This window comes from Fundulus heteroclitus, chromosome 18, assembly GCF_011125445.2.
Source record: "Fundulus heteroclitus isolate FHET01 chromosome 18, MU-UCD_Fhet_4.1, whole genome shotgun sequence".
Taxonomy (NCBI): Eukaryota; Metazoa; Chordata; class Actinopteri; order Cyprinodontiformes; family Fundulidae; genus Fundulus; species Fundulus heteroclitus.
The window spans coordinates 21,665,801-21,689,607 of NC_046378.1; the positions used below are offsets into that span (position 1 = coordinate 21,665,801).

General features: G+C 39.6%; 2 protein-coding genes across 3 annotated transcripts in view; one reads left to right on the forward strand and one right to left on the reverse strand.

Moving 5' to 3' along the window:
• The window catches only part of arhgap35a (Rho GTPase activating protein 35a), a 94,358-nt gene extending 92,581 nt beyond the window's left edge, over positions 1-1,777 (reverse strand). The window contains exon 1 of the mRNA XM_036150088.1: positions 942-1,777. The gene's annotated coding sequence lies outside the window, so the exon portion shown is untranslated. The remainder of the gene's footprint in view (positions 1-941) is intronic.
• Positions 1,778-10,881: 9,104 nt separating this feature from the next.
• Positions 10,882-18,000, forward strand: ap2s1 (adaptor related protein complex 2 subunit sigma 1). 2 transcript variants are annotated; one of them, XM_036149848.1, is made up of 5 exons: positions 10,886-11,040; positions 11,549-11,698; positions 13,556-13,669; positions 16,024-16,083; positions 16,628-18,000. In XM_036149848.1, exons 1-5 carry the CDS (start codon positions 11,038-11,040, stop codon positions 16,727-16,729), a joined length of 429 nt encoding a protein of 142 aa, XP_036005741.1. In that variant the 5' UTR covers positions 10,886-11,037; the 3' UTR covers positions 16,730-18,000. The 2 variants fall into 2 exon arrangements, with proteins under 2 accessions (XP_036005742.1, XP_036005741.1); XM_036149849.1 differs by lacking the exon at positions 13,556-13,669 and having other exon boundaries at positions 10,882-11,040.
• Positions 18,001-23,807: the final 5,807 nt, after the last annotated feature.

A 23,807-nucleotide genomic window follows, 5' to 3' on the forward strand; every position in this document is an offset into this window, starting at 1 on the left:
TCTGAGGAGACTGAAACTATTTATGCGACAGTGACACAAAAGGGTGAAATTCAGAAATGCACCGATCATGCTTTCAACCGGCTGAGACCAATTTCTAAGAACTCTGACACGTCACAGTAAAAAAAAACAAAAAAACAAGCGCACTAGGATCATTTAAAGCGGTCGTAGTTTTGAACTTGTGGGATTACAAGATTAGCCTCATTCATTTTCAAAGCAGTATCAGATTTTTATTTAATTCAAAATAATGGGATCAAAATGCATGCGCTTACAGGTCGTGAGAGGCGGAAGATTTAGTTTTAATACATTCAATGAAGAACGATGGGATCCAACACAAAAATGATAATGTTCAACATTCAACCCATCGGTCATCAATTAGATGATTCCCATTTCTGACCGCTGCATCTCTAGAAGTCAACTTGAGTCGAGTTAGTGCTAAAAACCGGAACAGGCATAAGCTGAATTCAATTTAATCAGCATAAGAAATGAGAGATAATAGAGTTTAGGTACCAGACATATGCCTCTGTAACTATCCTGTCCTGCCCTCTAATGAATGCATGATGTTGTGGAGTTTCTCCAGGCCTGGCGAGACCATTTAACAACTTAAAAAAGGTCTGAGGAGGTCCTTACCATCCCCCTTTTTCCTCTTCTGTAAACTCCCATGTTTTCAACCAGCATACCTTGGAGCAGCTTTAAATCTGCATTTAATACACCCATGCATCACCGCTAGAATAATCATTATTATTACTACTGAGGGCTTCAAATCGTGCCAGCCCTCTTCAGAGGGGGTGGTAGGGGTTGACTCCCAGTCCCCGTGTTATTCGCAGGACTTTCAGTAGAAGCCGAGCGGTACCACCCAGAACACGATCAACACCCTTAAAAAAAAAAAAAGATCTGCTTTTTAAATTGTTAGAATAATGCGTGGAAATGAAGGATCTACATACCAGAAGCAGCCCGGTGTCTTGTCCACTCCTTTCTTCCTCGGTGTCGCTCCTCTGCGGCCCACGGCCGGGGAAACACTTTTATTTTAATAATAATAATAATTATTATTATTATTAAAAACGAAGCCTGCACAAAAACTCTCCCCACCGCCACTCAACATCTAGCGTTGTTTCCGCTTCTCTAGTAAACACGCCGTCTGGCCCATTTCTCCCAACATTAGGAGCTCACTCCCCTCCTCCTCCTCCGCTTATAGTCTGAAGTTTTCAGACATGACCATTTGTACTTTCCCTTCCAACAACAAAAAAAATAAAAAAATAAAAAGCTAAACTAATTTCTGCTTAAAGGAAGAAGAAGAAAGAAAAATGTTCTCCACAAAATAGAAATAAAAAAAAAATTACAAAAAAGAAGTCCCGTCCTTTCACAGCGGCTGGAAACGTCTGGCGAGGAGAGAGAGAGAGAAAAAAGAGGGGAGCGAGCGTTGAGGAGCGCTTGTTTCTGTGTGTTTTCCCCCTCCTTGGACCAGCACCGCGTTGTTGTTTTCACCAGTTTATTATCCCCTTTGTTGTGTCAGAAACCAAAATAAAAATAAAAAAATAAAACAAAAGCGTCCGCCAGGAAGCCGACTCGAGGCTCCGCCGTCATTTCCAACGGCAGCGCTGTTTTTCCAAGTCAGGACAGCTCGTCGCTGTGTTGTCCTCCTTTCTCGTGTTAAGCCCCTCTCGCTGGAGAGAAATGTGCGATGATGACGTTTTGGCTACGAGTGGATTTTTTTTTCTTCCTGCTCAGCTTCCCCAATAATGGCGGACCTTCTCCTCTCCGGCTCGCACAGAGCAGGGATAGTATCTCCCAGCGGCCTGAATGCACATTACAACATCCTTCCCCTCTGTTTCTGCAGCCACACACAACTACGCACAAATGGAAATGGATTGTTTTATGCATGGGTTAGATTTACATTTGGCAAAAAGGTCAGAGAGACCCAAAATATATATATATATTTTAGAATGGCTGAGTAATTTGGCACTATATGTGACCAATGATTGATCTAAAAGGAAATGAAAAACAATGTGTTACAGAGAATGTCGGAATATAGTTGAGATAAATAATTTGAAAATTAGCCAATCCATTTTATTTTCATTTACGGTTTTGCTTTACTTTGCACATGTCACAAATTCTGCCATCTTGAGTATATTGGGGTCAGTTGAATAATTTTCCAGATCCCTACCCCACCCCTGTCCAGTCATGTCTGTGAAACTAAATAGATTGCTGGGGTTTTTTATGCTTGTTTGTTTTGGCATTTACTCTTATTCAAAATAATTTTTTTAACACCACCATTGCAGTCTGATCAGTTTTATGGTTTGCTACTAAGTGAAGATAGCCTATTTTTCCTATGCTGTGAATCCACCTATTTTCTCATATAGGGTTGAAGTAAAAAAAATAAAAAAATAAGAGAAAACCTTTCGATTAAGTTTTCTTTTACCATTTCAGTTTTATTTTCGAGCCATTTAGAAATAAACTTTCTGCTGTTCTTTATAAGTCGTCCGGCTGAATCACCCAAGTGCGCTCGAGCTCAAGGTCACAAACTGATGAGTGGATAGTCAGCTTCAGGATTTTGTGATAAAGAGCAGAGTTCATTAGCTATTTCATCAATTACAGCATGTTAACCTGGTCCTGAAGCAGTGAATAAGCCCCGTGCCGTTAGGCCACCACCACCACTAAAATTCACTCTTGCTATTAATGTGGTTTTTCCAAAGATTTTAGCGTTAATGATAGATGTAACAAGAACATTCAAAAAGCTCTCTTAAGTCCCCAGAATATTTTTCTGAAAGTATCGGGATAATCAGGAGGATGGACCTTTAAAATCCTTTTTGGTCGGCAGTGGAACGGGAGGCCTGAGGTTTTTTAGATGTTGTTCTGGGTTCTTTTGTGACCTCCTGGATGAGCCCTTTGGAGCAATTTGCTTAGGTCTATTACTCCTGGGAAGAAACGCCACTGATCCATGTTTTCTCTACAAGTCAGTAATGACCCTAATTTATGGTTCACTGGAGTACCCAGAGCCTTAGAGATTGCTTTGTAACCCTTTCCCAAATGACAGATATCAATAACTTTTCATATGTCCTTGAAACTCTTTATATCAGAGCGTATTATGTCTTTTATTTTATTAATCTCTTGTTAATTGACAATTAGATTCATAGTTATTTCATAATTTTTCCAAGGCAAGGCAGGGGAAATTTGTTTATATAGCAGTATTTCAGTACAAAGACAATGCAAAGTGCTTTACATGATTAAATATAGGAAAATAAAACTGAATAAAAGCAGGTTCCGGGTTAGTTTCCATATGGGGGAGTGGTGGCCTAGTGGTTCGAACCACGCAGACTGCCACTCTGGGCTGCTTAGCCCCAGAATGTTCCCTGGCCCCCCACACAGTGGCAGCCCACTGCTCCCTGCAGGGTGTGTTAAATGCAGAGGAGCATTGGAATGTAGAAAAGTGGAATGAGAAGTAAAGATGATAATCTTAACGTTATCCTTTAAAGGGGCATAGCGCATGTTCCAGAATTTTTGCCCCCCGTCTGGCGACAAGTTGAAACGACACCACTGTCGTGCACGGGCATCATGGGAGAAGAGGAAAAGCATCTGCACAGAGCTTTTGTTTAAAGGCGTGATGTCTTCTGAGGTAAGAAAGTTGTAAATATTGAAGTTAGCCCACGTTTTCTCACCGATGCGTCAAAGACAGCGGAGACTCAACAAAGTCGTGAACGAGTGCATGCAGTGCGTCACACCCACGCGCACGCCCAGAGAATACATCCCGGATCGCTCTCTCATGAACTGACTAATGGAGCCCATAGGGGCAACTGTGGTAAATAGAGGAAAACTTGTTTTATACGTTGGTTAATTTTAAAAACTTGTATGGGAAAGTAAAATAATAATATTTAGTCTTTAATCTGGTGCAATGCTCCTTTAATTAATGAAATTATATGAAAACTGCATTTTGTATTTACTCAGCTTATCTTTGTATGATATTAAAATTAGTTTGATGATCTAAAATCTTTAAAGGGGATCTATTATGCAAAATTCAGTTTGCACGTTTTTGTACTTGAGTTTGGATCTCTACTGCTTCTAGAAACAGTCAAAGTGCAAAAACAAAGAAAAAAATCCACTTCATCAGCTGTTTTTACCGCTGTATGCTCTGTGCAATGCCTGTTTGGCATGAACAGGATTTGTCATCTAACCCTCAGAATAGGCTACTGCCGGCCCTGTGTCCATTTACAAATTTACCATTCAGAAAATGTTGCTGCGTCTTTGCTAGTTATGCAGGAGGCTCCAGACTCAGGTTCAAAGATGTACGGTTGCACCATTGTGCGTCTGTTTGCAGCCATTTTCACGTGTATAAAATGTGAGTGTAAACATTGAGTTGGAGGGCACGGCCAGCCACTGCTTATATGTATAAAAGTGACAGAGGTTTAAAAACAGCTCATTCCAAAAGGAGCTCAAAGTAGGCCTAACTGGTGATGTGAAATTCCATCATGAGAATAACTATACATGAGAATAACAAAATACAAAATGCAATGAACATGTTTTGTATAGTCCATAGACCTATCTTAACTTGTCTAAAAGGAAGCATGCCATTTGTGTCTTTAAATAAGAGTTTTAAACATAATTTTATGGTCTCAAGTTTATCCAATGACTCTTTTCCTATAATAATAGCTTACATTTACCTAGCCAGATAAAGTCATGTTAACCCAGCAACTCTGCTGTAGCTGACTTTATATCACAGCCATCTCTAATCCTTAGAAGCAAAACATGAGGCAAAGTTGTTAATGATATTAACATCAGCTTTAATGGTGATATTATAACTTGTAAATTTAATGTAAATTTAAAAGAAGTACTCAACATCAATTTCACGTTTGTCTTTGTGGGTAATAATTCAAATGGGATTTCGGTTCTTGCTTCTCAGGGCGGGGGGGGGGGGGGATTTTCCTATATTGCAGCAGCAGTATTTGAGAAGTATAGAAATGGATTAGCTGAGTGTCTTTTTGTTTCATTTCCCACAACAGGGCTCATGGATCACACATACCACTTGTGTTATTTTACAGCTGATCCACATTCTCGTGTACAAATTCAAACAGTAGTCCTTCTCTGACATATTCGACTGTCCCTCCTTGATTCTTACCCAAATAAAGGATTCACCTGATGACGCTGACCTGAAGCCTAATTTAGCTGCATCTTCAGAGAGGGGGAAATATTTCCTTCCTGAGAAAATCAATGATCTCAAAGGTTAGTCCTAATTACTTGAGTTGTGCTCAGAGTCCTCCACTTGATAAAAGAATTACAGCGGAGGGGTTGGTACTTTGATAAGTTCAGCCAGTGAACGATGAATAATTTAATCTTCTGAGGACGTCAGCGACGCTGTACTTTGGAGAAATGACTGCAGAGTCGCACAAGAGCTCAAACAGATGTTTAATGTCTTGCGCTTGAAATCCTCTTCTGAATATTTTCTCACTCACTCTGTCAGTTCTTGAACTTCCAGAAATATGCTATTCCAGGCTCTTGATCTAAAGTCTGTTTAATATTAAACTAAACTTTATGTGGCCTTACATCCAACTATATTGAGCTCTTATGCCGTTTGTAAGAGAGAATGAGCTTTGAAAACATGAAATGTGACTCCTGATTAATGCACAGACAAGCAGCGCTCTAGGTGTGCTGAGTAAATGCTCACACTTCTGCCCAGTCGCTTTGCTCGCTGCGTTTTTAGCAATATTTGTACGACCCCGGTGGACAGCAGCGCAGTTAGCAGGGCTCAAAGTTCCCGCTGATTAACATGTCTCTGTTTCAAAAGCCTTTCTCTGTGTTTTGTTTTTCTTTGCTTCAGTGGAAAAACAAATCTGTTGTTTTTAAGGGAAAAACTTTGGCCGCACGTGGCCTACATACCGAGGGCTCTGTCCTTGGCTCGCCTGACAACAGGTCCAATCCTGACCTGTGGGCCTTTGCTGCATGTCTTCCCACTCTCTTTCAACTCTTTCAGAAACAATTGCCACTAGTGCTAAAAAATAGCTGTTTCATTATAGATTTAAAGATAACAAGCAGTCCACAGTTTTATCATGTAAAGCAAACAGGTGGTTCTGTAAACTGGTTTACCTTTTCACTGTAAAACATACAGGTGGGTTGGTAACCTTGCTTACATTCTTACTGTATTTTTTTGCTGAATAATTCTGGTAACCACAGCTGCCGAACTTTTTCAGTAAAAACAACAGATTTTTTTTGACGTGTTCTTTTCCCCCTTCGCGTGTTGTTCGATGACGCTCAGCCCTATCCAAGCAATTTCATCCTAGCTTAAAGATTTCCACACTAATAGTGCTTTTATGAAGCCAAGCACATTGATTGCCAAAACACCGCTGCAGGTCCTACATGGAAGAAAAACTTATTTTGTTAAACCACCGACAAGCGTCTGCTTTCTTTTTCTTATGCTTTTGCTATTCCACCTCAGCTCTTCTCTGCATTTGCAGCTGACATATTTCTGGGTCCCGAAGGACACGCACATTCCTGTACTCAAAGTTGTGCAATCCCTGACAATCACAGTCCACCACCTCCCCTTCTCCCTCAGACTCCCTATTCGCCCAGAGCACTCACGGGGCGAGCTGTCCAAACTGTCTGGGCAATGTTCTCCGGTGAGCTGGCAGCCCAGCCTGACCTGTATACAAACACAGAGCCCTGACTCTGGAAGGACGAAACCCAAATAATCGAGTTTTAAACACAGCAGATATGCAGTGGGTATAAAAAAATCTACACACCACTGGTAAAATGCCAGGCTTTTGTCATGTACAAAAGTAGGGTAACACGTTTCAGAACTTACTGTACAGTGTCAAAAAAAAGACTTTTTAAAGGAAAAAAAATACAATATGGTTGATTCAGTTTGCATAGTCATTCATAACTGAGGATGTGTCCAGCGATACCTACTATGTTCAAACTCACGTCAAATTAGAGTCATCATTTAAAATTACCCCTGATTAGGCCTGAGTAACATTCCGGAAGGTTTTTCCTGGCATGATCTTGACAAAGTCTCAGAGCAAACAGCATGGACCACAGACAGCTTCCAGAGCATTAGAGTAATCTCATTGCCAAAAAGGTATCAGTCAGGGGAAGAACACGGAAGAATGTCCAAGGCTTTAAATATACAATGGAACACAAAGAAGTCACTCATCAACAAGTTGAGGAAATACGGTTTGAGAAGACAACAGAAAAAGAAATGGTCAAGGAGGATTATTAAGAGGCCAACAGCAACTTTAAAAGAGCTGCTAGATTTTCTGGTAAGTACTAGCCGCGCGGTAGACTTGACAACACTTTGCCATTGTCGTCTATGGGATATGGTGGTAACATAGACCATTTTGTTTGAAGACATTTAGCAAAAAAGCAACGTGTACCAAAAGCATGTCGGCAAGTGTGTTATATAGGTACATCACAAAACATTTAGAAAAGTTTCATTTTTTTGTCACTGAAACCTATACAATGTTTAGATTCATTACACATAGTCAAATACGTCCCACCTGTATGTCTTGTAATTTTGATCATTATGGCTTATAGATGATAACCAAAAAATATATAACATTAGAAAAATTCTCAAAATATTTGACTATTGTTAGAACTTTAAATATTGAAAACTCATGGTGTCAAACTCTAATTGACTTATTCACTTAAACTGCCTACAAGCTGAAGCAACTGAATCTGTGTGCTAACTCTTTATCGCTCCTCTATTGGTCCAAAAATAACTACTTCAGTTTTGTTTTGAATTCAATTGAAGAACATTTTGGCACATCCATGAATGGATTTCTTCTAAGCATTTACTCAACCTTGGATGCGTTCATAGTCACCTGGTGACATGGTGATGTAGAGCTGTGTGTCGTCTGCATAGTTATGGTAACTGATGTTGTTGTTTTTTATGATCTGAGCTAAAGGGAGCATGTAGATATTGAAGAGGAGGGGACCCAGGATGGACCCTTGGGGAACCCCACATGTGATTTTTGTCGTCTGGGATGTAAAGTTACCTACTGACACAAAACAGTCCCTGTCCTTTAAGTAGGATTTAAACCAGTGGAGTGCTGTACCAGAAAGGCTGACCCAGTTTTCCAGGTACTCTGACAGAATGGAGTGATTGACTGTATTGAATGCTGCACTGAGGTCCAATAATACCAGCACTGTGGTTCTTTCACAGTCTGCATTTATATAGATCTCATTAAACACCTTAATAAGGGCGGTCTCTGTACTGTGGTGAGCACAGAAACCTGACTGGAAAACGTCAAAGCGGCTGGTCATTGTTAAGAAAGTGTTTAATTTTTGAAATACAGCTTTTTCAATAATCTTACTGATAAAGGGGAGGTGTGAATGGGTCTGTAGTTCTGCAGAAGTAGTTTGTCTAAATTGTTATTTTTCAGGAGTGGTTTGATAATTGCTGTTTTTAGAGATTGGGGCAATACACCTGACAGAAAGGACGTGTTTATTATCTGAATCAAATCAGACGTCATGACAGGCAACATTTTCTTAAAGAAAGCTGTAGGTAGAACATCAAGGCTGCAAGAGGAAGAACCTAGCTGGTGAATAATGTCTTCTAAGCTTTTGCAGTTTAGTTGGCTGAATTGGGACATTTTGTCAAGACAAGTTTTAGTTGGAGACAGCTTTGGTTCTGAACTTGATATGAATGTACAGACTGATCCTCTAATCTTTTGGATTTTCTCACTAAAGAAGTTAGCAACATCGAGAGGAGTTCGAATGCCACGGACACCGGAGGATTTATTAACCTGTCGACCGTGGCAAATAATGCACAAACATTATTAATGATTTTGCTGATGATCTCGGAGAAGAAACACTCCCCTGCATTTTTCAATTTTAAATTATATCTGGACTCTAGTCTTTCTCCACCTGCGTTCAGCTTTTCGACACTCCCTTTTTTTCACTTCTAACTGCTGGAGCACTTCTCCACAGAGATTTTTTTCTTTCCAGAAACAGCCTTCACTTTAATTAGAGCTATGCAGTCAATGATGCTTGAAACTTTAGATTGAAAGTTATCTATTGGTTCATCTACTGAGTTACAGGATAAAATGAAAGCAGAGGAGTAAGCTTGAATAAAGGTTACCATGGCATCGTCCTTAAAGATGCGTTTTGTTATGATGTCCCTTAGGCTAAATGAGTCACTGGAAATTATGCTTTCAAAGGTAACAGAAAAGTGATCAGATAGGGCAACATCAGTTACATTGACCGTGGAAATGTTTAGACCTGTAGTGATGATCAGCTCTAAAATATGTCCCTGTTTGTGCGTTGGTTGTTTAACATGTTGAGTTAAACTAAAGTTACTAAGTGTGTCACACAGTTCTTTTGCACCTCTGTCTTCAGGGTTGTCAGTGTGAAAGTTAAAATCTCCCACAATAATTAAACAGTCATAATATACACATATCACAGCCAGGAGGCCATTACATTCATTAAAAAAGTTAGATTTGGACTTAGGAGGCCTGTAAACATTCAAGAACATAGTTTGTACCAGGCTCGTTACCTGAGGAGACAAATATTCAGTGATTTTTTTGTAGCTTACCCTCCTTGTGACACCCTCCACAAGGAGGGTAAGCTACAAACGGTCATTGATAAAAACAAGGTGGTTGGTCACAGAGTGTAATGTTCAAGTATATTCATAGAAAGTTGAGTGGAAGGAAAAAGTCTGGTTAGAAAAAGGGTGCATTAGCAGTAGGGATAACCACAGCCTTGAGATGTTTGCCAATCAAAGTCCATGCAAGAATTTAGGAGAGCTTCATAACAAGAGGACTGAATCATCACATCAAGAGCCATTACGCACAGACAAATCATACACATGGGCTACGAGTGTCTTACCAGTGTTAGGGAGAAACACTGTTTTCAGATATAACCAAAGTTTGCCTTTCATTTGGTAATTAAAGTCCCAGAGTCTGGAGGAAGAGTGGCACAGAATCCATGTTGCTTGAAATCCAGTGTGAAGTTGCCAGTAAAGTGGCCTGACCTGAACCCCATGGAGAATCTATGGGTTAATGTCAAGAGGAAGATTGGAGACACCAGACCCAACAAGGCAGATGACCTGAAGGCCGCCATCAAAGCAATCTGTGCTTCCATTATACCTCAGCAGAACCACAGGTGGATTGTTTCAATGCACTACTGCATTGATGAAGTAATTCATGCAAAAGAAGGCCCAACCCATTATCCTCGGCTTTATGGATCACCTGTTGCTGTAAATTGCCAGCTAGCTGGGTTAAAAAAAAAGGCTGCGTTTTACTCAATTAAAAGAAAGACAAACAATTTGGAAATATGTATTCTGAGCCGGCTTCTGCTTCGTCAAACTTTCGTTATGGTAACACATTATGACAATAAAGCTTCTTGATTCTTATCATCATACATCCCATCACAAAAGCTGTGGATGTTAAATTGTAGCAACTAAAGGAGTGTCACCCATCACTGTTGTTGAGATTAAGGCTAACTATGTGTCCAGATACCATGACAGGCCATTCAAGTAGCTGTGCACTTAAATGCCTATATGCACTGTGCAGTTAGCTGTATAGCTAGAGGTCACATTTCTGTTTCCAGAATGTTACAAATCTTGTTATAAAGCCAAAAGTATTGATATTCTCTATATGTGTATACGTTACAACATACACTAATTAAACATCAGACTTATCAGGCTTAATAATCGTTAGAGTTTCAAAGAAGGGTTGTGTGACATCATACAAATAGTTCTTATTGAAGATTTGAGCCAATTATTAAGAATCTTGAAAAAGCAGCCGGAAGTTTCCGTCTCTAACGCCCCAACTTCTCATGTGACTTTTAACGCAACTCCACAAGGAAACGGCAAGTGGGACTTCTGGGTTTTGTAGTTCCAGGACAACTGCGTTGAGTTATTAACCGGGCCACAGAAACACGTTTCCCATCATGCAACGTTGCTCTGAAGTGGCTTTGCACTTCCGGTTAGCTTGGCGAAGATAGCGGAAGAGCGGTCGGTCGCAGAAATCCTGATGTGTTAGCGTAAAAGTGTTGCTTTACTGCTCAGGACCGTGCTATTGTGGAGCTGTCAAGGACTCTGTTTAGGAGACGAAAATGGTAAATATGTCATTTGTATGCTTTGTCGTGCTTTCCCCATGAATTGTCTGTAGCTGTTTGCTAGCGTTTGCGGGTTGTGCTGATAAGCTCTTCATTCAGTGAACGGAAAGAGCACATTAGCGATTTTTTTTTTTTGGAGGGACCTAAAAATCGGAATTTAAACCCCAGAAACAAACTTGTTTAAAAAAGATGGTCGGATTAAAATATATTTTTAAAGCGTAGCGTCGTCATGTTGTTAAATTAACGAGTGTAGGCATTTCTCATCACCTAGGCTAACACCAACCGTGTTTTCCCTACCTTTACTTCTATAGTCTTTTGCCTGTTTTATTATAATTTTTTGTGACTTGCTCTTATGGCGTTAGATGAATCTGTAATCTTAAAGTTTTGCTGTCTTTGATTGCTTTGATGCACTTATTTGCTGTCTTGATACACTAATGTATGATGTTGGTGTATTTCTTTGCCGCGGGTTAACTAATGCTCATCTTTCTGCTATCTTTTGCTCGCAAAGATCCGATTCATCCTCATCCAGAACCGAGCAGGGAAGACCCGGCTGGCCAAATGGTACATGCAGTTCGATGACGACGAGAAACAGAAGCTGATCGAGGAAGTGCATGCTGTGGTCACTGTCAGGGACGCTAAGCACACCAACTTCGTCGAGGTAGGGTAGCAGGGGAGGGATTGGCAATCTTCTCTTCACCAGGCTGTTTCTCCACGTTTTTCCCAAGAGTGTTTAAAGGATCTTGGCTAAGAGTCTAGATTAGCATAATTGCTATTTTCCAACTAGGTGCCGCTAATCTACACACTTGATGTGCTATTCTTTTTTGGGAAGCTGATATTGTTTTTTTTTTTATCCCAAAAATCAAACCTATAATCACAATTTTAAATTAAAATATCCCCTTAAAAGAAGAACTATTTTTTTGTGCATGTGTGTTTTTCTACACTAAACATTTGTTGCATACAAGAAGTTGAACTGTAAACACAGATTCTCCACTTTAAAAGTATTTCTATGTCGATGCCGGTATATAAAAAAACCCGAGTATTCAGAATGTGAAATATTTTAATGCTAGCCTGAAAATTTAAAGGAGTATCCCTCAGTTCGGTCATAAGTGCAACTCCAAGGCAAAAAAAACAAAAAAAAAAACAACAGTCTCTTTTTAGTACATCCCTTGTTTAGAATGTAATTATGGGGAGTGTAGCTTTCCCTGTAACTTAGAAATTACGTGCACTTTGTAATCTGGATGCATTGTTTCTGAGTTTGTATAGTCTAGATTTTACTCTGTTAGATATTAACATTATCTATGCAATTAAATAGTGATTAATACAGAATTAAGTACAATTTATATGGTTAGGTGCAAAAAGTCTGCACATTAACAACCCAAGTTAATCAACCAAACTTGGGACTGAAATTTCCTCAGACATCACAGCAGAAAATGCATCTGGCAGACGGCGTGTCTAAGTTCATAATGTGGGTTCAGCAGGTTAAGTTAAATGTACGTCGCCTCTGTCTTTACTGTGGGCCTTTGGGTGTCGTCTCTCTGACTGCTCGTCATGCATCGGGGGTGTCCTGCATCCAAAGCTTGTCACCTGGGTTGAATTACTTCCATAGTTTAGATCTCTTCGGCCTGTGAAAACTATGAAAATGTTTTTTTGCCCAGCTTATTTAATAGTGAAACAGACGCTTTGTCCTCCATGTTTGACTTGCAAAGGGTACATATTTTTAACTGAGTGAGGAAAAACAGAAAAAAATGGAGAAAAACACAACAGTTTAAGTCAAACTTCAGGATTTCAAACCAATTTCCAAGGATTCTCATTGGTTTATGTAATTTACATTATGCTAGCGTTTAAATTTGAAAGGGTTCTGCATGAACTTTTTTTCATTTTAAGCCCATCATGTATCTGTAGTTAATTGCAGGGCACACTGGCATTGTTTAGTCCTAATTCACCCATTTAATTACTCACATTAGTGTGTCATTGTTTTCCAACAGGCACATTGTTATGCTATTGTTGCGTTGAAATCAGTAAGTTTCCAAAACTCGTGCACCGCAACGGCTTATGTAAATTCATCAAACTACCCTCTATAGGTAGAACTGGGCAATTATTCTTAAAATCCTTAGTAGTTTTTCATTGGGTTCCCCTTACTGTAGGATCCGCTTAGTTTGTTTTAAATTTATTAGGTAGAAAAAAAATCTTTACACAGAAATCCTACAAATGTGAGAATCATCTTTGCAAAGTAATTTAAACACCTTTAAGTAAAATTTCTTAAACTTAAACGAATGTTTGGTGCTTTTCAGAGACGCGTAATTTATTTATTTATTTATTGATTTGCTGTTATAAAACCATCAGATGCGAACAAAAAAAATCCCATCCACTAATTTATCTATTTATTTTTTTCAAGGCTTTATTTTTATAAGTTCATGCAACTTTTTGAATATTAAAGGTGTGACTGTTGAAACTTCTGATGTCATGAAATGAGACATGGAGCTTTTCGCATTATTTCTCTGTCTTGCGTTCACAGTTCAGGAACTTCAAGATCATTTACCGGCGCTACGCTGGCCTCTACTTCTGCATCTGCGTGGACGTGACCGACAACAACCTGGCATACCTCGAAGCCATCCACAACTTTGTCGAGGTAACGGAAACACACATGATGTATAGACAGAGTAGGCGAACTGTGATGATTGAATTGTTGTGGTCTGCTGGTTACCGGGAATGTCTAAAGAGGATTTCTCTCTCTCTCTCGGTTTTCGGGTTTATTTACTTGCTGCATCTAAATGCCAAACTTCATTTCTAAATCTCCAGTGTAGTACTTGGAGTATTATCTCATTGTAAGAACATCAAATGCGGCCTTTAAAAAGCTACTCACTTCTCATTTGGATGAGGTTTTTATATCTCGGTCATAATCGTGTGCATCTGCTGCAGACAAAATCACTATTCAAATCGCTCTAATTCAGATATTACAACAGTTTTACTGATAATTAAATTTGAAAATAAGTTTTTCTCTGTCATTTAGACAGAGAAAAACTTTTCTTTTTGTTTTTCTAAACAAATGTGTTTTTAATATAGATCTAAGTTATGTGTAGGTAGTGTGTACATGGGACAGGAAGAGCTCTTAAAATGTTGTAATATTTTCTGGCATTTATTACATTGAAAAATAAGTAAAAACAGTTTAGCTGAGTCCCATTGGTTGTAAATTTATGACTGAATGGAGGCCAGATCCTCACAAGCGTAATTGTCAGCTTCACTAGACTGAACACACTGATGTGTTCAGTTGCTTCTTGTCAACACAGATAGCCAATCAGCTGCTGTGCATGAACTCTCTGTGTTTTGGCATCTTGACCTGGTAGGACAACTTGTTGAAGCTCAAGCTGTTTTTGGTGCCAGAATGCCTGGACTCGTTATTTCAGAAACTGCTGATTTGCTCAAGCACAGCCATCTCTCTGGTTTCCAGAAAAAAAAGTGCAAAAAAGGAAAGAAAAATACCCAATGAGCGGCACACAATGATTGCTTACTGACCAATTTTACATGTTATAATGAGCTCAAAAATTAGTTAAAATAAGTAAGTTTGACTTTGGTTAGCAACGAAGTCGCTGCGCTCAATGGTTATTTGGAGCATTACAGTACACAATTGGGAAGAATATTTAATTCGCCTTATAGTCCGGTTCACGTTCTGGTCCAAAAAATATGGTAGCTCAAATAAACACTGATCGCATAAAAAAGCATGCAGATATAATTCCTCAAAATCTTAAACTTAATGAGTCAAAATCTTACTGGGTTCTAGGGCTGGACGATATAGACAAAAAGCATATAGATGAAATAGAAATCTTATTGGGTCGAGATCGATAATTATCAACAAATTCAAAACATGTATTTTAAGTGCAGCCCTGGTTGTTTTTTGCTGTTGCTTAGCAACCTAGTTTTAGATACAGAACACACAAACACTGAATTTAAACTCAACCCATTTATTCAACCAACTTTTTACCAAAACTACCAAAAAAGTAAAAAAAAAAAAGAAAAACGCATGCTCTCTGATCTCTTTGAATGGGGCGGAGCTTGGTGATGGAGATTCCTGGGTCTGCGTTTGTGATTGGCTGGAAGGATGTAACGACAGTAATATTAACCTACATGATAGGCTAGAATGCATAAGGGAAAAAAAATTATATTCTATTGACCTTTTTTTTTTTTTTTTTTTTTTTTACACCGATCGATATATATCGTTATTGAATTGTCGTCCAGCCCTACTGGGTTCAGGAGAGAAATGTGGAATTATGCAAAGTCTTGCAACTTGCAATATTTTCTGTCACTAAGATCAGAAGTTAGGCGCGTCTTTGTCACTCAGTTGGTTGATTTTATACATTTCAAGCTTAGAGTACAATCTGTTATTTATTTATTTTTTTTTAATCGGACAAAAAGAAGATTTCTGGTCTCGACTGCTCGGGAGTGACGGTGTTTTGATGTTTGACCATTAAAGACAGCATTTCATCTACACACGTATACAGAATCTGAAGCTACCCATGCGGTGTGATTCTACACGGCCACGTCCGGGGAGGGTGAACGTCTTTGAGCTTTTCAGCTTCGGTTGTTTGAACCCTGGATCAGGAAACAGTATTTTTAATCCATTCAGACAAATGGGAGGAAAAAAGGTGTTATTTAACTTTTTTTTTCTTTCCTCCTGATAGTTTGCTCAGAGTCTGACACAGAGGAAAATGCAATTACACCTTTTTGTCAGACACACCTGATGAGTCGTTTCAAACAGTTTCGACTCTTGAATGTGGATGTGAAACGTGTGATTTTGATCCTCGCTGCCTCTCCTGTGCGGTTCTATTTCTCCTCTGGGTTGTTTGGTATTTCTTTATTTTTACATTTAACATGATTACAGTAGACGGACAGCTTTGAGATCATGGCTTCTAGCTCTCTCGACTCATCTCACCAGCTTATTTCAATCAGAACATTAATTTCTTTTTCCCTTTTTTTCTCCCCTTGAAGGTGCTGAATGAATATTTTCACAACGTGTGTGAACTGGACCTCGTGTTCAACTTTTACAAGGTGAGGTTATTTCTCATGTGGATGCCGGAATCGTTTGAGAAAACACACAAACGGCAGCTGATGCTTGGGTTGCCGCAGAGGTCAGGAGGGGAACAACTGCGTTTGCGTTTTTGTCCGCCTTTGAAGCTAAAAGCCGGGAACCGTTTTTGTGAAATCGTTTAGTCTTCACAGCTCATCACTGTGCGATGTGTCCTTTTGCTGAGTGTGATTTTTCATATTTCGAGGACAAATGGAGGAAGTCACAGTGTCATCCACATATATTGGTACTTCTGTAAAAAAATGTGTAAAAAAAAATCTCTTGAATACATTTATTTTATTAAAAAAAAAAAAAAAAAAAAAAAAGAACGAAGTCTTCTATATAGAGAAAGATTAAAGACACCCGGGTCTTCTCTTATGTTCGCTTCAGTTCATCTTACGTCATGGGTTTTCTGTTGGATTTTGGGTTTTCTGGGCGATATCCTGTTATTGTCATGTTATCAGCTGTGATCTGACAACACCAGCATCTGTGTGTATCATCCGTTCTGCTTTCTGCGTGTGTTTCAAGGTGTACACCGTGGTGGACGAGATGTTCCTGGCGGGGGAGATCAGGGAGACCAGTCAGACCAAGGTCCTCAAGCAGCTCCTCATGCTTCAGTCTTTAGAGTAAAAAGTTTGTCCCTCTGGCCCAGTTATCTGCAGCCCTGCCATCCGACCCCAGCTTCTCCTTGTTTCTATTACTCTGAATGGCAACCACGTCACTCTCCTGCTGCCACCCCCATCTCTTAACCGACCGCAAGCAGAGGGTGCTGAGAAAGCGTACCTGATACTGTTTACATATTGGTATTTGAGCTAAACTAAACTGTTTGCCGTTGAAGTACATATATTGCAATATCTCGGGATCTGTGGAACAGCTGTTGTTGTTGTTTGTGAGCCAGCGGAAGGCACTTCCACTTGTTAATATTTCAAATCCTCATTAAGTTGGAGTCATCTTTGTGTTCTGTTTGCTTCTTTCTGGCAGCAGGTGCAGAAACCAGTTATTCTGTGTCGTAACCAGTAAACCAACACATTTCTATCGGCGCACTGTAGAAAGCGTTGCGAACCTCTGCCCTCTTCTGTCGCTCGTTCCCCTAAACCTTTACCTAATGGCACTACTTTAACTAACAAGCACCATAAATGTGGACCACAGATGACGAGCCGTGCGTAATTAAAGCTAAAGTCGGAGAGGAATGGCCTTGGGAGTGTTACAGTATTCGTCAAGGCTCATTTGCATTTTATATCCCAACTCTCAGTTCGAGCCGACTACAAGTAGAAAGCCCTTTTAAAGCGATTAACCCAGCGCAGCAAGTTCATCGCTTAACAGAGGCTGCTGAGAATGAGGAGCATTTCAATGTTATGCTAACCTTTGCTGTGTCACGCATCCTTCTGGGTGATGATCTGATGGCTGCGCTTCCACTGATTTCTCATTTAAACAAATGGTGCTTGTTGGTCCCTCTTATAACACTTAAACGGAGATGAAATTTGGCGTATATTTTACGTAAGGCAGTAATGTGATGTTTGCCCAGTATGGCGTGTGCGTGTAAATACAGTGCATCTTGTGTCGAACATTGTGAAAGTCGCGTTAATTGTTAAGGATTCGTACATTCCTTCGGCTCTGCATAAAGCTAAATTACATTTTAAACTCCCCTGTGAAGTCGGACAAACAGTCTGTTTTGCACGCGTCTTTGCTGGACTTAAACGTCTACGGGATGGAAAAGGTCATATTCTAATTTTAACCATATCCAGTTGCACAGATGATTTCACATGTTGACAGACTTTTTATGATTGATTAAAACGATGATGAACAATGTACCACCTCCCGTTCTCTGAACTTATAAGATGTCTCCAATACAACACCTGTATGTCCCATTTATTTGTGTAAATAAACATGAACTGATCAGACTTTGTCGTTCATTATGCTGGACGAGAAGGCCTGGCTCTAAGTCTCCGATCTAATTAATCTAAGGCTTGAGGTCGAGGCTGTGCCAGCCGGTCAAGGTCATACATGTCTTTACGGACCTTGCTTTGTGCTCTGGAGCACAGCCATGTTGGAAGAGGAAGGGACCATCTCATAACTGTTCCCAAAAAGTTGAGAGCTTGGAGTTCTCCAAAATCTCTTGGTCTGCTGAGGCATTCGGGGTTCCTTTCAGTGGAACTAAGAGGGCAAAGGCCAGGTCCTGAAAGACAACCCCACAACAGAAGTCCCCTTCACCAAACTACACTTGGTACAATAGAGGAACTTTATTGTCCTGAAGGAACAGACAAGTAATGTTCTCCTGGCAACGGCCGAACCCAGACTTGATCAGATTGATGGAGAAGCAGAATTCGTCACTCCAGAGAACTCGCCTCCACTGGCGGAGGGTCAGTTCATGTCACTCCATCCTATCCTGTATGATTAATTCTTCAGCTAATCAGCAGTTTGGACGTCTGTTGCAATTGACTTCAGAGGACTCTTCTCCCATCATTCCTTTTCACTCTACGTCAAGACTTTTAGTACAAGACAGACTCCTGCCGTCTGCTGAAATAATCAGATGACTGCAGTTGTCGGGTGCATCAGAGATGGACATGGAGACGGTGGGCCTGCTTTGTGGCATGGGGTGGAAGCAAGCCGATAGCTCCATGAATGGAGCAACCAGACAGTAAAAAAATAATAAAAAAATACGGTTGCTGCAAATGACTGGAGACAAAGATGGAGGTTCTCCTCCCTACATCAGACAATCGCAACTAAACAGTTCAGAAAAAAAATATATACTTTTTATTTTTTTTTAGAACAGCCCAGTTTGAAGTCCAGACCTTTTTTGAGAACCTTTTCCAAGATTTGAAAAACGGTGACACAACTATACCCTATTCTGTACTGAGTCACATAAAATCTTATGGTAATCACATTTATATTGTTACTTTGGCAAAAGGGACAATCAGTGGAAGAGAATATCAGCCCTGAAGGACGTTGGAGATTCTTGCTTTATGCCAGGCACACACAAAAAAATAAAATAAAATTCTGGCTAACATTTAGCACCACCTAGTGGCAAAGCCCCGCATGTAGTAAATCAAGCCACTTGGTTATGAGGTCATCTTACCAGGCAGGTGTAGAATCAATACGTCAGTCAATATATTCACTTGAGCTACATTAAACCCCTCCAGTCGTTACTCCGTCGACATAAATCCAGACAATTGGACACGGAGGGCATTTACTCTTTATCGTGCTGGACTTCTGATATCCTGACCTCAACCCGATGGCCTTTGAAAGAAACGACTCGGCTGTGGAACGGCAGAGCCGGCCAATGAATCAAGGTGGGTGAAATTTCAAGCTCCATCAAGCCGGCTGCCAGTAAATCTGAATTGTAGACGTTGATCACGATTCTTCACCTAAGAAGGAGCAGCAGGTGGGGGTTTACACACAGACATATATACGTAGACGCGTCATAGGGCACAGGTTCGCACGTCAACGTCACCGCCATATTGTATGTGGCAGAAAAAAGTTGAGTTCTGTTATTGTGAACGTGAATCAGAGAAGAATACACACACACACACACACATATACATATATATATATATATATATGAATATAAGGATCAATTTGTGTGTATGTGTCATGAATATAAGAATCAATTTGTTAAATCTAAACATTGTGATCATTATTTTATAAAACCGTGTCACATGTGAACCTTTAGGAACAGACTTTTTGGGGGAGTATTAAAGAGGTAAAATTAATAATATGAGAGAAAAAAAAGTCCTAGGTCAATAAAGTAGACAAACAAACAAACAAGCAATAATGTTATGAGAAAAACGTCATTATGAGAATTAACGGGGTACATTTCCAGAATAGTCACAGTTGGCAGAATTATTTCACTCCTGGAGTAATAGGGCCAGGTTAGATTATTTTGAATATTTTTATCCTTTAGGAGAATACATGCAGGAGAATGAAGCTAAAGGGATACGAAAAAAAAAAACTTGTAATATTACAAAAACAAAAATACTACCAATTCAAAGTATATGCAGAGATTAAAGTCCCTCTGATACTGTTTAACTGACTGAGTAACTGCAGATTTGCCACATTTAAGATTATATTATGTCTATGGGTTTACACACCGAGAATCCCTCACATTTAAGAAGAAAAGACACACACATCAGACGACTCTTTAAATGGAAAAAACAAGCCGTTTACTGGGAATTGGATAATTAAAACAATGAGCGACACTCACCCTCAATAACACAACAGACAAATCTTATTTACAGCATAGGTTACACTTAAAATGTACAATAATATTCGGGCTGATTATATCACATCATTTACAAAACAACCGAGTCGGGATTGTGTTTGCTTAAAAGGATTAAACCCAGACAAGGAGGAGAGCCGATGCCTGTGTGGTTGCTGCGATGACCGCTACCTGGACTGAGCACACAGATGGATGCAGTTCAACTCCCGATTCGGGCAGGATTGAAACATCTGGGAGAAACAAACGCGTTCAAAGCGGGAGGAATCGGTCGCTTTCTCACAATTAGAGGGGTTATAGCTCCACCACGACACGCGCGACATGACAGCAGACACGAGGAGACCAAAATCAGGGAACCTCAGTTGTTATTAAATAGGAGCTGATGACATCTACATCAAAATCTTTATTATGCTATATTTTTTTCAAGTAAAATAACATTTACATTTCTATAGTTACAGGATCTTAAGAAAATAAAACTGTAAAAGTAAAAGTGCACTTGCAGAAAAGACAAACTCGCACGACATGACCATGTAAAGCAACACGTCCTGTCTGCAGCAGAAAGCCCCTGGCCTGCCTTCAGTGTGCCGACTCACCCGGTTAAAACATCTACTTCAAAACCTAACCACTGAGGATAGAGACGTGTGTTAGCTGGCAGTATCTAACCTTGGGGGGAGCGCTGAAGACACAAGCAGCATCCGTCGCCTTATGGAAAGTTGCAGGTTTTGGAATGGTTCTAAGGTGGAACCTGGTTCCCTCCTTAATCTCTGCCTAAGAGGAGAGCCGTCCCACAGCGGACTTTCTGTTTATCTTTTATTTTTTTTGTGACCCGAGTTGTCTCACTGGAACAAACTGCAGTAGAGCAGAGAGGTTTTGTACAATGGCGTTTTGCTTCCTTTTTTTTTTTAAGCTGAATTATTGAGAAATTGAAAATAGCAATAATAACCAAGCTATTATAAAAATTGTCACATTGCTATTCCATGATTGAAAAATGTTGAGTATGAAGTTGAAAGGTTATCTAGAAGAAAAATGAAAAAAAAAAAAAAAAATATGTGCTGGGACTGTGTTGTAATAAAGCAGCTGTTTTTTTGTGTGGTTCAACTGTGACATTCTCAACATTTTTCAATATTTCAACCTTTTCCCTGGAAAAGAAGATTTTTTCCCCCTCCTTCTAAATTTCAGCTATTTCTGAAAGTATAAACTCCCCCAAAATTCACCTGCTTTCTTGAAAACCTGTGATAATTTTTTTTCCTCCAGTTGACAATTCGATGTTTTCTTAAAAAGAAAAAAAAAGAAAAAATACTTTCAGTCTTTTCTCATCACTTTTGACTTGAAAAGTTATTTAGACTTTTTTTTGTTGTTGCCACATTTCCCCTTTGTCTTGGAAAAAGTATTTATCATTTTGTAACGTCTCAACTTCAAACCAACATTTTGATGGATTTTCCAAAAATCTTGCAAGATGATTCTCCCCCCCACCCCTCAATATTTGGACTTTTCTCATTGTAGTGAATTTATATTCAAAATAAAATCTTGACTGTGTTACAAACTTTGTTCTCGATATTTCAACTTTATTCTCAAATGTCAAAAGGAAAAAAAAAAAGAAAAGAAATTCTAACAAATTTCTTTTCTCTAGGTTACCTAGATGATTTTTCATAGTTTGTGTGCTTAATTACTTGTAAGGCTGCAAACAGGATCCTAAATCAGCACCGCGTGCTAACAACCACGCGTGATTAAAGGATGGCAAAGCTTCATGCAGAATCTGAGTGGGCATCAACGACAGAAAGCTCTGCTCACCATCACATTCCTGATCCAGCATTAGCATGTAGCGTCACATGGATCAAATGGAGCTAAAAAAAAACTCAAAATGAGGGGCGAAAACACTGGTTTTAATCTAAAGACTAATGACTTCTAATCTTGCAGTAAATCAGATGTCACAGAGCTCTTAGTGCTACGTCGTTCTAATATCGTTTAGATGTTGGAAACTTTGGATTTCAAACCTTTCCTCTTTGTTGTCTTTTGACTCAGAGGGGAGTGAAAAATTGGGAGTAAAATACAGCTTGGGTCAGAAACTTAAATACAGTATCCATTAGCATAACTGTCACCCACTTTGGGCTCAAAATGAACGGTTTCTTGTGGGATGAAATTATTATACAAGATTCAACAGGAGCGGTTTTAGAAACAAGAATTTGGTGCTTATGGTTTCTGTACAAATTCAAGAATGTACGTATAGGTTCAAATATCTAAATAAACCCTTACCAATACTTATAAATGTCCTTTATGAAGCTGAAAAGAAACCACACACTTTCTTTTGACATTAACAAGGAGCAATTCTGACGGGATAATGAATCGATCATTTTGGCAGAACTGGTGGAGCTCATTTAAGTTGGCTCATCTTCTGGTACAGATCCAGAATTTAAGCTTATTAAATAAGTTTTAATCCAGTTAAAAGGTTGAGGTTGTTCAAAAACCTTAAACATTTTTTGTCCATGTCCAAATCCCTTTTGATGAATGTCTGGGATCGTCGTTCTGTTAGATACACACAGCCGTGTCCAAACTGGAACAATCTGACCCAAACTGTCAGGTTCAATGAAAGGAAATTAGTTCAAAACTAAGAACTTAAAAAGCTTAAAGTTTGAACATGCTCACATGGACAAGTCCAATGTCTTCATTACAAAAATCCTCAATACATCCATACTTGTTCCAGATTCTTGTTTCTAAAACTCATTGCAGTTGTGGTTTAAACCAGACGCTGATAAAAGGATGTAAACCTCTGACCTTAACTGTGGATTTAAAATATCTAGAATAACATGAAAGCTTTAGCTCTACACCTTAACAGTGCATCTGGAATACAAAAAAAAATAGGATTTTCCACTGGAGCACCCAATGATCGCACACTTTGGGTCTGACTGAGGTCCACCTGAACCCACCAATCAGCATCTTCAATTATCTGATCCGATGAGAAGATTAGACAGCCACTAGCGAATAACCACAGACATCCTCCTAAGGAGCTCTAAGGACGTCGCGTCTAATAGAAACCTGAAAACAACATCTTGAAGCCAAAATATGAGGAAGGCGGACCTCTTGTAAGAGTACACATTTAGACCGTTTATCACAGAATCACTATCAGCTATGAACCGCCTCCGCTAACTAATGACGAGTCATATCAGCTGAGGCCGAGTGATGAAAAAACGCTCCGAGTAGCTTCACCATCATCATCATCATCATTTACAGTCACTGACGTGTGAACGCAGACAACATCTTAGGGTTGCTTAAAAGCGGCGTGGGAAAGCGAAGAGATAAAATAGGAGCAGAGAAGCTCAGACAAACGACCCCCTGACTTGTCCTCGTCTGGTAACCAATGAGGGAGTCTCTTCTTTTTGGATCCCGCCGTCTTCACGCCGAGAGCCGGTTAAGCTGTCCAGATGCAGGATCAAACCTGAAGCACTCAGGTAAAGAGGCTTACCAGAGGTTAGAGGTCGAAGTGGTCCCCCCCCCACC